The following is a 13,919-nucleotide window of genomic DNA, read 5'->3' as shown; positions in this document are numbered from 1 at the left end:
AAGAGAATAATGGGTCAAGGAATTTAAATTCTTGAAATCAAATATAAACAATTATGATTAGGGTGAAACAGAGTTTATACTTTTGAAATAATATAACTATGCAGTTACTCTGGCAAGCTTATGTTTTAAATAATCCAATAAATTTGGATGGAGATCAAATAAAAACACGTGACACACAACTGTAAGAAGACTAACATTTATAATAAATTCAAATTAAGAGTATTTCAAAGGACCCCAAGGCCATTTATTTCTATGTGTAAAGCAAGAAAGAAGGACAACTGAGTTTACTGCCTGGTATAAGTGGTAAAAAGGTTATTATATCTTACACATAGAAGATATTCAACAAATATCAACTTTCATCTTCTCAACCGCAGAGAGAAAAACATCTGCAAATGATCATGGTGAAGAAACACTTGGAATATCTAATATAACCCACTCATTCAATACGATAAATTTCAAAAACAACTTGAACTTTACAGAAAATGCCTTATGGGGGCACCTGGGTGGCACCTGGGTCAGTTAAGCCTCTGCCTTGGGCTCAGGTCATGATTCCAGGGTCCTGGGATCGAGTCCTGCATCCAGGCTTTCTGCTCAGTAGGGAGCCTGCTTCCCCTCCTCCTTCTGCCCCTCCCCCACTCCGGCTCTCTTGTTCACTCACTCTCTCTCAAATAAATAAAATCCTCAAAACAATAAGCAAGCAAACAAACAAATGCCTTACTGAACCTATAATATTGTCATATGGGTGAGCACATTTTTCTGATGAGATGTTTCATAATCATCAAAACCTCAAAAAAGTACTATGATGCCAAGAGCTTAGCACATTAGTTTGCATTTTTAGAGCATTATAGCTTAAAAGATACAAATAATAACTTACTCTACGCTTTGTAACTTTTTCTATATGGTCCTTTTTCTATAAGGAAAAATTCATTGAGTATCTTTTGTCCACTGAATGCAGGAGCTGCATGGACAAATAAAAAGGTATTTGCTTTCAAGAAGCTCACATACTGGGGCGCCTGGCTGGCTCAGTCAGTGAAGTGCCCAACTCTTGGTTTGGGTTCAGGTCAGGATCTCAGAGTGGCGAGATCAAGCCCAGCCCCGTGTCAGTCTCCACGCTTCCTGCAGAGTCTCTTCTCTCCCTCTCCTTCTCTTTCTGCCCCCTCCCCCTCCCACCCCCAGCTCATGCAGAAAAATAAGAAAATAAGTGAATGAAGTTCCTTCTCCAGTCTAAGCCGATGATGTTGCCGAGGTTAGATGCTCTTCCTTCATTAAGTCATTAATGGCTGCATGTGTGTTTGGAATTTGTATCTTATGTTTTATATAGGATGTCAAACTAGATTATGATTCACATTAGCTTATGCTTATTATAATCAAGATGTATGGTTTTCTGAAGATTCCAGATGATTAAAAGCACTATTACAGGACTTAACTTCAGAATTCCCTAAACGATCTTACTTGCTGAGAACCGGAGGTTACATCTGCTCACACACACGCATGCAGGCAACGTTCATGCACATACAATTCTGTTACCTTTCATCATATTAAGTTTTCTGAATAATGAAAATCAAGAACCAGCTTTTCAAAGTACTGGAGATTTTTTAAAGGAGCCATACAGATTTTACTTCCTGGAGTTTAAAATATTTATTTTTATCATATCCATCGCATTCTAGAAAAAAAGAAACACTCTGCTCACCATTACTCTTTGCATCATGTACCTATTGCTAAGTCATAGTTGAGATTAAAATTATAAATACATGATGATAAAGGAAATAAATGCATAACATAAGCAGACATGACGTTCTAGGGAAAGAAATTTGCATGCAAGCTTGCGCCCATGAACATGAGAATTCAGTTAGGGATGAAGCCCTGAAGCACTTTCTCAGGACAGGATGGATGTTATGTAGTTAAGTATTTGCAGACCTTATTCATTTCCAAATACTTCACTAATGCCGGAAACAAGACAATTCCTGGCTTGTAAAACAGAACAAACCACCCTAAAACATCTGGCATACTTACACACTTTTCGCTGTCAAATACATAGCACAAATGTTTATTTGACTCAGAATCTTTGCATATGAAAGTGAATATCCTCTTGTCAGTTTTGTCATCTGCACAAAATGATATTCTATGAAGCTGGCAATTGTGTTGGACTTCCTGCGAACACAAACGGAGATAAACAGTTGAGATTTTGCCCACTTTCTGAAATACCAGCTTGTGTTCGTAACATACAGCTCATGACTTTAAAAGTGAAACAATCATCTGTCGAAGTTCGGTGTCACATACACCCAAACTTAAACAAATACGTGCAGGAGACGGGCCTCCTAAGTCAGACTAAACTCCGGTGGATCTCAGCAGGACTTAGAGAAACACAAGCAGGATATGGAAGGGTCAGAGGTGCGTGCACTTTCTGATTGCAACCGTGAGAGACTAAACTCTGAAACTTCACTTAGAAGAACACCGAGGCCCTGAGAATTAAGATACTTCCACAAGATTACAGAATTAGCAGAACTTTTTTACCAGAACGTTTTCATTTTACCTTACTTCTCCTCACTAACATTACAGTTTAAAAGACAAATTCTTCTGCACATGATTTCCTATGAAACACACCACCACTCCAACCTTAGTCTTCACATCAAATCGTATTTTACATGTCCTCATGAGGAAGGTCTACATATCAAGCATCTTAATTACTGAATCAACCCTACTAATCAGAAATATATATACGGTTACAGTTTTATATTTTTCATATATGCACATACATGTTTTATATATATACATATATATAACAGACATATAATATATACATTCTGACATTGTCCAAGTTCAGGGTCTGATATGTCCGTTTGATGAGATCTGATCTTTCACTCTGATTCCCATTACTGCTCATCAGACTGAACATGAGTAAATAAGATACAGAAATAGATGTTAAGAGAATTTGTTTATAGCACTGTATTTTTTCCCTGCATAAAAACTAAATGGTAAGTCATCAAAGGCAAGCATGACAATTAGAATGAGGAAGCGTGCTGTACGAATGTAACATTTCTGTCCTCACTGGATAGCTTGATGCATCCATTTCAACAGCAGGAAGGAATGATGCCAAAAAGAGGGGCTCAACTTACCGTGACATCTGATGAGGACATCTTCCCTTTCTTGGGGTTAGTGCTAAGATGGACAATGGCCATATCTGTCTGAGACTGTCCTTCTATACTTTTTCTGATTGGCCAGTCCTTTTTTTGCTGACATATTTTTTTTATTTTAGTGTTAATACTGTCAATCAAACAACACTGAGCCACCCTGCAGCTTCCAGATACTGACAGCAGGCACACACCAGTTTGTAAACAGTATCATCATGTTAATGACAATATAGAGGAAATATCATGACTATGTAACATAGAAAAACAACTGATTTTTTTTTTCTACTTGTAGGAGAAACTATAAGTAACATGAAAACACACCATTCACATAGGCTGGTGGTCAAGCGTCCACAGGCCCTGTTCACTTACTGCCCAGTATGGTCACAGAAAGCCTTTGGTAAGGCCAGTCGGGAATCATCTTAATTTTTGTTTAGATTGACAGAGCTATCTTCCGACAAAAGAAGACTAGGAAGCTAAAACTTGTAATTTTATTATTTTTGTGAATTTTTTGTTAATGTGATAAATCTTTGTGAATTTTAAATGTAGCCCTAGTTTTTGATGAGACCGGACAGACTTGGGAACACAGTCAAGCATAGTGAAAGCACAACTACACTTGAACACTGACCATATTTTATTGGAGTCGGAACAAAGAATAAGGAAATCCCCATTTCCCTTACACCACCTCTTTCCACCGCTGCATGATCTTCGTTTGAAGGATCAGCGAGAAAAGAAGAAAGGGAAAACACAGAGAGAGAGAGAGAGAGACTGGAACCAACCAAGATGGCTTTTCTCTTCTCTCTTCATTCAACCACATGGCATAGAAAAGTAGTCTATTTTCTATGAAGTCCATGTTAGATTAATAATTTTTAACTCCTAACTCATACATGTACATTTTAATATAAATAAATTTATTTAACAAGCATAATATTTTTTTTCACTACAACTAAGTAAAATAATCCGAAGCAGAAAGAACGCAGACCTTGTTCTGATTCACGTAGGTCTCCCCAAACAGCACTTCCTAAACTCGTGTCTGAGAACGGGCTGTATCAGAGTTACATGGGGTGGCGCTGGGTTTGTTTGTTATGATATAGATGCGAAGTCTTTTTAGCAGATTCTGAACCTGAAAGTCCTGAGTGGATTCTAGCAACCAGGACTCCCAGGAATCTCCTTGAGGTCCTGATGCTCAGTGGAGCTGGTAAAACCTTTTTCAGGTTCTTTTCTTTTAGTGGATCCAAAATATAGTATGTTCTATGTATGGATGAAAAGTTCAGATACTCTATGTTCATATGTAGTATATGGGTAAAGAGTCAGTTGCTCTCTATTCAAATGCAATATTACTGAATTTATAAGACATTTCCAAGATTTTAAAACTCCAAGATTGCTTTGATTTGGTAGGGATGAAAAAAGAGATCTTTTTTTCCCTATTAAAAGCTTGGGAAAACATACATGTTTTTACGGAAAAATTCAACTGGGTCTCTTGTTAATTAGCTATTAAGTCTGGGAAATTGACACCTGGGGACAGGGCGGGAGAGCTTCTGTGTCAGTGATCTGAGTAAGGCAAAATCTAGTGCTCAAAACTCAATCGGTTAATCATAGTGAGTTGAATCCCACTGCACTGATGTTTGATAAACGAGATTTAGGATGGGGGAGGAAGTTGCGTCTGACAGTCCAAGGTTGGAGAATAGAGTGATACGGCTGACAGCTGTCAATGCACAACTCACTCTTGCGGGGACTTGTTACGAGGACTTCAGATCACCAGCTGATGACACAGAGCTGCATTTGCATTCCCATGATCCACCTCTCTGTCTCTCTCACGCACGCACACGCGCACACGCACACGCACACACACACACACACACACACACACACACATATTAGCATTGGTCATCTTGTAGAATTAAGTCTTTATAGTTTATTGTCTTCCAGGGATCTGTCATTATTAACTGTCAAGTGTAAACACGAATGAAGTTCTTTATCTCTATGCCCCGCGTTTAGCCGTATTTCCGTGTTGCCAACGGTCGCCTCCCACTGCGTCCTCACATGGCCTCTCTGTTTGCACATCCCTGGTGCCTCTTTCTTTATCAGGAGCCCACCAGTTCCAGTAGATGAAGGCCTCATTAAGACCGCATGTAACCATAATTACCTTAAAAGCTCTTCCTCCAAGGAGTCACATTGGGGCTTAGGGCTTCAACATAGGTATTTGGGGTAAAAACAAATCCATAACAAATCCATATTAATAAATGTGAAGCCAGAATGGGTTATACTTAATTTTTTTTCATTGGATTTGTAGGGGAAAAGGCTCTTAAATACAAGAACTTTAAGTTCACGATGTCTTATGGGGTGAATTATGTTCCCCCCAAATTCATACACGGAAGCCTTACAACCCATCCCATACCTCAGAATGTGACTGTATTTGAAGATAAGGTTTGAAAGGGGAGACTGCATTAAAGTGAGCTCATTAGGATGGTCCCTTGTCCAATGTGACTGGGGTCCTATAAGAAAAGGGAACTGGACGGACACAGAGACACCAGCGGTGTGCGTGCACAGACGCCCGTGTGAAGAGGGGAGCAAGAGGGCAGCCGTCGCCGGCCAAGGAGAGAGGCCTCAGAGGAAGCTGACGACCACTGCCCTTGTTGTCTTAAGATCTCCTGCCTCCAGGACTGAGAAAATAAATTTCTGTTTCTTTGAGCGACCATGTCTGTGGTATTATTATCACAGCGGCCCTAGCAAACTAATATGCACCAATTATGTCTACAAGTAGTGAGAGGCGGTCCTGGAGACGTCAACAAACAACACAGCTCTGCCTCCTCTCATACTCAGGGAACCACCCTTCACCCATCTCTTCCACAGCACACGAAGAAAAATTCCTGAAAACAAGACCAAACACTATTAAATACACTTCTATCCCCAAACAGGCCACTTTGGAAGCACTCCCAAAAGTTGTTTTTCTCCTAAAAATTCTACAGGATCTTAAATTGTCATTAACTGAGAACTAGCCAGGTCCAGTTGGTAACCGATCTTACTTACTGAAATAGGAACATAACCTCAATTAGTGGAAGATTAGAGTGCTTCTGACACTCAAAAGGAAGACTCACCTTTGTTTTCGGTTCCAGAATTTTTACCCCGTATATTGATATTTGCAGCTCAACTTTAGGGATTTTCTGGCCTTCGGATTTCTTGATATGTCTTGCAAACTACAAATGAAAAGTTATTCAGAAAACTCTAATTCTGTTTCCATGGAAAATGAACACAAAACATATATGCAATATGTATTTGGAGATTGTATTCAGTGCTAGACTTCTATTAAATAAATTATTACCCATCATAAAGTATTTTATAAACCCAAATAGCTTCGAAATATTTAGTCATCATAGTAATCTACCATTATTAGCATTAAATTCAGATATTCAGTAGCCTTTAGAAAAATTTTTAATACTTCTTTCATTATATTTAAACAATTACATTCATACTAAGTAGTTAAGAAAATGAAAACTGTGGGAAGATAAGCAAAGATCAATTTATTTTTCTGTGGATCTTTTGTTTTTTTTTTTTTTTTTTTTTAAAGATTTTATTTATTTATTTGACAGAGAGAAATTACAAGTACACTGAGAGGTAGGCAGAGAGAGAGAGAGAGAAGGAAGCAGGCTCCCTGCTGAGCAGAGAGCCCGATGCGGGACTCGATCCCAGGACCCCGAGATCATGACCTGAGCCGAAGGCAGCGGCTTAACCCACTGAGCCACCCAGGCGCCCCAAGGATCTTTTGTTTTTAATACCTTTAGAGAACTTACAGTTCTCCAGTGCTGGATAGACCATCTTTGCCATTTTTAGATGCTTACCTCATTTGGTATGTCATCCTACCCAATCAAGTCAATGAATGCGAAGAGAAAGGTTACCACATTTAAACCGAAGTTAAGAGCTGAAGTAATTATCCCAGCTAAAAGAGCCAGACTCAGTCTAGCATTGTATCTTAAAAACCTAAACATTTCCAATGCTTTCATAGTAATATTTATTGTAACTTCTTTTTTTTTACGTTTTTTGTTTCCATGTAATTAAGCTTATCAGCCTTTTCACTTTTTTTAAAGGTTTTGTTTATCTGTCAGAGAGACAGAGGGGGAGAGAGAGAGAGAGCACAAGCACGCCAGCAGGGAGGAGGGCAGCGGGAGAGGGAGCCGCACACTCCCCACTGAGGAGGGAGCCTGACTCAGGACCCGATCCCAGAACCCTGAGATCATGACCGAGCTCAAGGCAGACGCTCAGCCAACTGAGCCACCCAGGTATCCCTTTATTGTAACTTCTTATTCAACTGGTAGGTGTATGCAAATGCTTGTTAGGTTTTATTATAAAATAAAAAAAGAGAATCTCGACATCCGTGCACTTTGTAAATGGAGTTCCTGTCTCTCTCCCATCACTGCCAGATTCACTGGTGGAAAAAATATTCCAAGAGCCCAGTTAAATATGAATGTTAAATGGTGACTTAAAAAAAAAAAAACCATTTATTTTAGAATACACATCTACATTCCATACACGTGTGCACATATAATGCATACATGGTATTTAGTGTAAGTGTGTCCCATGCAATATCTGGGACACATACTTAACACTATGAATATTCTCATTGTTTATCTGAAGTTCAACGTTGACCCAGTGTCCTGATTTTGGCAATGCTGCTGGCAATGCTGCTCTGTCCCTACTTTCCTTCTTTCTACCCTCCCCCACCTTTTTTTTTAAATGGGGGGGGGAACTATGGAAAAAACCAGGATTTTCTACCCCTCTTCTAGGGCCTCAAAATGTTATTCCCTGCTAATAAAACATTTTTTCAGCATATGGATGATCTCATTTGACTCAAAATAGACTATATGTGAGGCAGGGTGGGGTTTCAGTCTTCTTTTGTGAGTTGTATTTCTTTGCATTGTGCAGTTCTCTCTAACATAGGACAGATGTGAGTACACATGGTAGAGTTTCCTTCTAAAGCACAGAGTGGTTAAAAGCCCTTTTGTCTTTTCAGGGCTCCGCACTGCCATGAGAGTGATGTAGTTAATGCACACACGGACCCTTCACGTGTCTGCTGCGCTGTCCGGGGAGGGGAACATTTGTTTCATGTCACCCGGGGAGGGATGGCTTTTTAGCGATCTGTCTGTCCTGTTCTATGAAGGCAGGCAGTGCTCATTTCGCATCCAGAAGTTTTACAGTCCGCACATGAACTGGACGAAATTGTGCCAGATAATTGTTGCATGTCGTCAAGAAACGTGTTTTGTTTTCAGAGCTTAAAAAATTATTCTAGTTCTCTCCCAAAGAAAGTAGATTCAGTTTGCTTATTTTCCCTTCTCAATCTCCTTCCTGTACCGGCATAATTAAAACAGTTTGGGGGTTTTCACATAGAAAGGCTCACAAAATAAACCAGTGGCTTCCCCCTCTGTGAAGGCCTCCGAGGAGAGCCACTCCCATGTCAGGCTGCAGCCCCAGGCTAAGAGGGCCGCCTGGACGCGGCTCTTTTCCAGAAAGAAGACACTGAGCAGTGGCTCTTGTGGCCTTTTCCACATCTGAACACAGCCTCTCCTGCGACCTTTCAGTTTCCCAAAGTCTATCGCAGAACAACCACGGACATGAAACCTCACTTAGGGACTCCCTTCTGCCAGGAGAAGAGAAGAAATCATGGAAGAAATGAAAAAAAAAAGGAAAAAGTGGGGGCTACAAGTAGAAAAGAAAAAAAAAATAGGAGAGGAAGGAGGGAGGAAAAAGAAAACAAAAGAGTGAGATAAAGAAAAAGGAATAAAATATCCAACGTAAGGGCTTCTGAGATCTTTTTCTTTGCTTCTTATCAAGATGAAGTAATTGTGCTCAAAAAAGATTGACATGTCCCCCAATCCAGCACCTTGGTCATAGAATGGGCTTGTAGCAGTCAGGCTGAGAATCTAGTTTCACAGCTACCCACGAAATAACTCTTTTCTTTTGCACAACACATTTTCTACATTAAAAAAAAAACAAACTTCCCAGTTTTACTTTCATGCGTATCAAGGCTTATGATGGTTATTGGCTTCAACTGCTGCACATCGTTGAGAACAACGGTGCCTAAGGTTGTATTTGCTCAATCTGTAGGTTAAACAAAATATTTTCACTCCTGTCCATTTTTCTCCGAAATCGAAGATTACTGTATTAAGTTTGCATGCTCCCTCTATCTCAAAGCCTGACAGACCTCTTCACTGTGTTCCGCAATACTTCTAATTTACAGGCTGAAGACTGCTCGTCATTCTTACTCACATTATCTTCTTCTGTCTCCCTATTTGCTACTTGAATGTTAATGCCTGAGGAGCCTTTTGTGAATTTCTTTCCATGTTTGCTTCAGGGGATTCATTCTTGGTAGACTAGATAGAGATCTACCCATCAAAATTTGTATATAATAATCCAATAAAACATATTCAAAGGGGGTAAAGCCTAAGCATCTGGAGAATATCTGGATACAACAAACAAATACACAGAAACAATCCTTGACCACCATTAAAAGATGGGAAAAATGAAGTATTTTCCTGGATATTCAGAGTTACTTCAGCATATGTCACTAAAAGTAGAACAGCTACAGAAAATTTCTTACAGGGAGGAGGACCACTGTGTTTCAACAGCACAATCATGCAATTTCTATTTATTTCTCAAAGGACTTTAAAACAATGAAATCTAACTATACGGCTAAGGGAATATACATTATTAGGAAAGAAAACCAATGAATTTATTACTATGAGTCAAATATTCAGAGCTACTCTTCCTCTTTGTGGTTCTTATAAATTGGTAACTTAATTAAGGAAGTTCCTAATAATCCTACAGGGAATCAGCTGTGTATATATGTATGTATAAATTAAATTAAGCCCTAAACACTTTATTAATCGAATAACTGGTTATGAAGAAAAACAGTGCTATGACACAAAGAGAGAGTGAGGTCGGAAAAAAGACCAAGATCAGCAGAACTCAGCAGCAATTCCCAAAGCCTCCTGTGCTGAGGGAGCATCATGTAATTTTAATCTAGCTGTATGGGGTGTGGGATCTCGCCTCTAACACTGGGGTGGAGGAATGCTGGCCCTGCTTATCTCCCAGAGAAACTAAGAAGCTTTGGACATATACACCAGTTTTCATCCACATGTAAACATCACGAGCAGACTGTTTATAAAATATATTCTGTCCTCTGACATTTGTCCTAGTTGTGTTGATAAAAATAAATAAAACACTACTAAAAATGAAATTCATTACAATAATAATACTATTAAATATACAGAAGTTTAGAGGGTTTTTAAATTACTACATTTTGGAAAATTTGTTATTTTCTTAAATCTTGGGTTAAAACAGGATTAAGAATTAGAAATGGCTGACCATGACTAAGAAACAGAAAATATGTTGTTATGGCAAATATGAAACCTGAATGTAAAAATTTTAACACTTATATTGGGGCACCTGGTGGCTCAGTGGGTTAAAGCCTGTCTTCAGCTCAGGTCATGATCTCAGGGTCCTGGGATCGAGTCCCGCATCGGGCTCCCTGCTCAGCGGGGAGCCTGCTTCTCTCTGTCTCTCAGTCTGCCTCTCTGCCTACTTGTAATCTCTCTCTCCATCAAATAAATAAATAAATATATTTAAAAAATATTTTAACACTTATAAAATTATTTAAGAAAAAATTTATAAAGTATAAATTCTCTATAAAATGATAGAAAAACTGTATGTAATAAAATCAAAATTTAAAAATTTCTCTTGAAAAATAATCAGGCGTCATTAAACACAGGAGCATAAAAAATACACTACTGAAAATATTCTAAGTATCCTGTCACCTTATATTAATCCTAAATATTAAAATTCTTATCAGAAACCAGTACCTAAAGGATTACAAAGTTTTGAAAAACGAGCAAATACAAATAAAATATTAACTTATGTGACAAGTAAAATTAAATGCTGAACTGTAATGGATAAAAAGGCAATCAGAATACATGTATAAAATAAACAGAAAAATAAACAGGAAATTAAAATGGGGGATGTGTACACAAAACAGTTAATGAGCTTTTTGGTTTTTTTTGTTGTTGTTGTTGTTGTTTTTTTGGTAGAACCACAGCACCACCTTCTGGTCATTCCCTCATGACAATAGAATTAAAGAGGACCCAGAGTCTACATTTCTAAAATAAATGCAAATATTCTTGAAGGCTTTGAATTGTAGCTCGAACCTCTGACACCAAGATATATATAAAATAAAATTAGATAAAAAACATTGTTTCATTTATTTTAGTTTGTTATGTATCATTACCCTTAAATACACTTTCCTGATCTATAAAATTTTTGCAATCAGCAGCATAAAGATTGCTTACTAGATAAATATTTATTCTGGAAGACAATGAAAAACAAAAATTATCAAGTGAACATGCATTTTTTAAAAATGATACTGCATACTAACTACAAATCACGTTCTTTTATTAGTGGGAATACATTCCCAAATATAAAATGACATAAAACTGCAAAAAGTCTCCAGAAAATGTATGAAAAATAGCCACTGGTTAAAAGCATTTCATTTCAAATACCTCTGCATGTCACCTGGTCATAATGTAATTTAATCCTTTTGGTTTGGGATCTGAATTGACTGAATAAAGAACCTCCTAAACATAAAGACACATTAAGTATAAATACCATTTTTCTTCTATAAAAAATTCTGATTGTAGTGAAGCTGGGCTCATTGCTGAGTTTGCAATATTTTGAATATTTGAATATTTTTTGAATTTTTGAATTTCTGAATATTTGAGTATTTTGAAGAGAATATTATTCTAAATGTTCACAGTTCATAAATGTTCATAGTTCATAAACTGTGAGGTCTTTCTAATCTTCTGTTAGTACTTAAAAGCACTGATCAAACAAGGCCAAGTCTGAATTATTACCTAATGAGCAATGGAAAGAAATGACTGCCCAGTTCACTTTTTTCCCAAATGGGAAAGATATCATTTTGGAAACGTTCAGCATATTTACTTGGAAGCAGTAGTAAATGATTTACTTGTAAAGTGCATAGATAAACTTATTATCCATTTCACTTTCTTCCCCCAGAATACGCACCAGCCCACCTCAACTGTTCTTCAGTTTAAACATCAGCCCATTCCACCTGATAAGACATTCTCAAGGCAGAAAGGCATGTTTTTCATGTTGAGGACTTTGCCAGTCAAGACCAAAGGCCTCTCCCTATCCAGTAAAATAACTGGATAATCTCTAAACTAAAGAAAGTTAAAGCAGGTTTATCTCTGGGAAAAACCATGAGAATACAGCAAAAAACAGTGAATTGTGTAAAAACAAACAAACAAACAAACAAAAAAAACCCCAAAAAGACAGTCGTTTGTGAGATTTTCTTAATGAGATAAAGATGAGAATTCCATGGAAGGAATTTTTCACGTCTTCATATCTCAGTGAGAACAGGGTCTTCTGGAATGGGGCACACTTAGAAAAATGTGCTAAGATATGTGGCATGTTACAAAGAATTTTCTCAGGAAATGTATTAATGAGTATGGATTCTCTTATTCAATGTCTCTTCTGCTCTCTTGGTCTCACCAGTCCCCACGTCTGCACAGGGACAGCGCCCCATCCTCTGGGATTTGGCACTGGGACATCTTTAGCACATGGTGTCACAAAATTCTGCTTTGGAACCCACACATCCCGCTAGTGGACGTGATCTCCTGTGAGAGCTGCTACGCCCTCACCAGCCTCTGAGTCAGGGCACGAGCCTCCCTTGTCCAAGCAAGTAAAGGCAAAGCTACTGAATGCCAACCCTGGGGAACACTGCCATTTTTTGTTGTTGTTGAACAGGAGAAATTATGGACAAATAGGAAGAATGTGCCACATTAAAAAAAATTGTGGATTCATATTTATTATTAAATGTGTTTCCCTGATCTGGTTGATATTTATTAACTTTTAATAGGACAAAGCTAGTATCTGCCACAAAGCTGTTCACACTTTGAATATGCATCAACCTACTGATGACTTAAGACAGGGTAAACACACGAGACCTCCATCTGGAGGCCCTCCCCTACCTTGAGTTTTCTGACAGCATCTCTCACAACTTCTGTTCCTTTGGGCTGCTCCACTTCTGTACTGCCAAGAAACTGAAAATGGACATTTGTCAGATGCAGGCTTCACCACGTCGTACATCGCTGGATCACTTTGAACGGTAACATGGCGTAACCGCACATACATGGGGGGCGCCTGGGTGGCTCAGTCAGTTCAGCGTCTGCCTTTGGCTCGGGTCATGATCCCAGGGTCCTGGGATGGAGCCCCACGTCGGGCTCCATGCTCAGCAAGGAGCCTGCTTCTGCCTCTCCCTCTGCCCCTAACCACCTCCTCGTGCTCTCTCTCTCCCTCAAAGAAATAAAATCCCTAAAACGAGAACAACGACAACAGTATACACATGCAATAATGATCCAAACCCAAATCCTATGTAAGCAGGAGATTTATTAATTTGTTACTTTATATTATAGGAAAATATACTACTTAACCACATAAAATTCCTATTATCCAAAGACTTCTTAAAAACCTATCTTTCTTAAATATTTTATTTATTTATTTTTAAAGATTTTATTTACTCATCTGAGAGAGAAAGAGAGAGTGAGCATGAGTGGGTGGGAGGGGCAAAGGGAGAGGGAGAAGCAGGACCCACTGAGCAGGGAGCCCAATGCTAGCTCAATCCCAGGACCCCAGGATCATAACATGAGCCAAAGGCAGATGCTTACCCAACGGAGCCACTGAGGCATCCCCTAAGAATTTTATTTGAAACGTTTTACAGGAAAGAAA

At 38.6% G+C, this 13,919-nt stretch overlaps 1 protein-coding gene across 13 annotated transcripts in view; it reads right to left on the bottom strand.

The window, feature by feature from the left end:
* Positions 1 to 13,919, bottom strand: part of GULP1 (GULP PTB domain containing engulfment adaptor 1) — a 254,676-nt gene that overhangs the window by 40,989 nt on the left and 199,768 nt on the right. For all 13 annotated transcript variants that reach the window (XM_032354133.1, XM_032354123.1, XM_032354130.1 and 10 more), the window contains 3 exons: positions 13,163 to 13,234; positions 6,227 to 6,325; positions 2,014 to 2,151 (listed from right to left, as the gene is read on the bottom strand). In XM_032354133.1, the coding sequence (XP_032210024.1) occupies positions 2,014 to 2,151; positions 6,227 to 6,325; positions 13,163 to 13,234 (309 nt within the window). The remainder of the gene's footprint in view (positions 1 to 2,013; positions 2,152 to 6,226; positions 6,326 to 13,162; positions 13,235 to 13,919) is intronic.

The sequence above is a fragment of the Mustela erminea genome, chromosome 8 (assembly GCF_009829155.1).
Source record: "Mustela erminea isolate mMusErm1 chromosome 8, mMusErm1.Pri, whole genome shotgun sequence".
NCBI lineage: Eukaryota > Metazoa > Chordata > Mammalia > Carnivora > Mustelidae > Mustela > Mustela erminea.
Note: the sequence above shows the minus strand (reverse complement) of the source record. Positions and strands in the feature narration are given on the sequence as shown.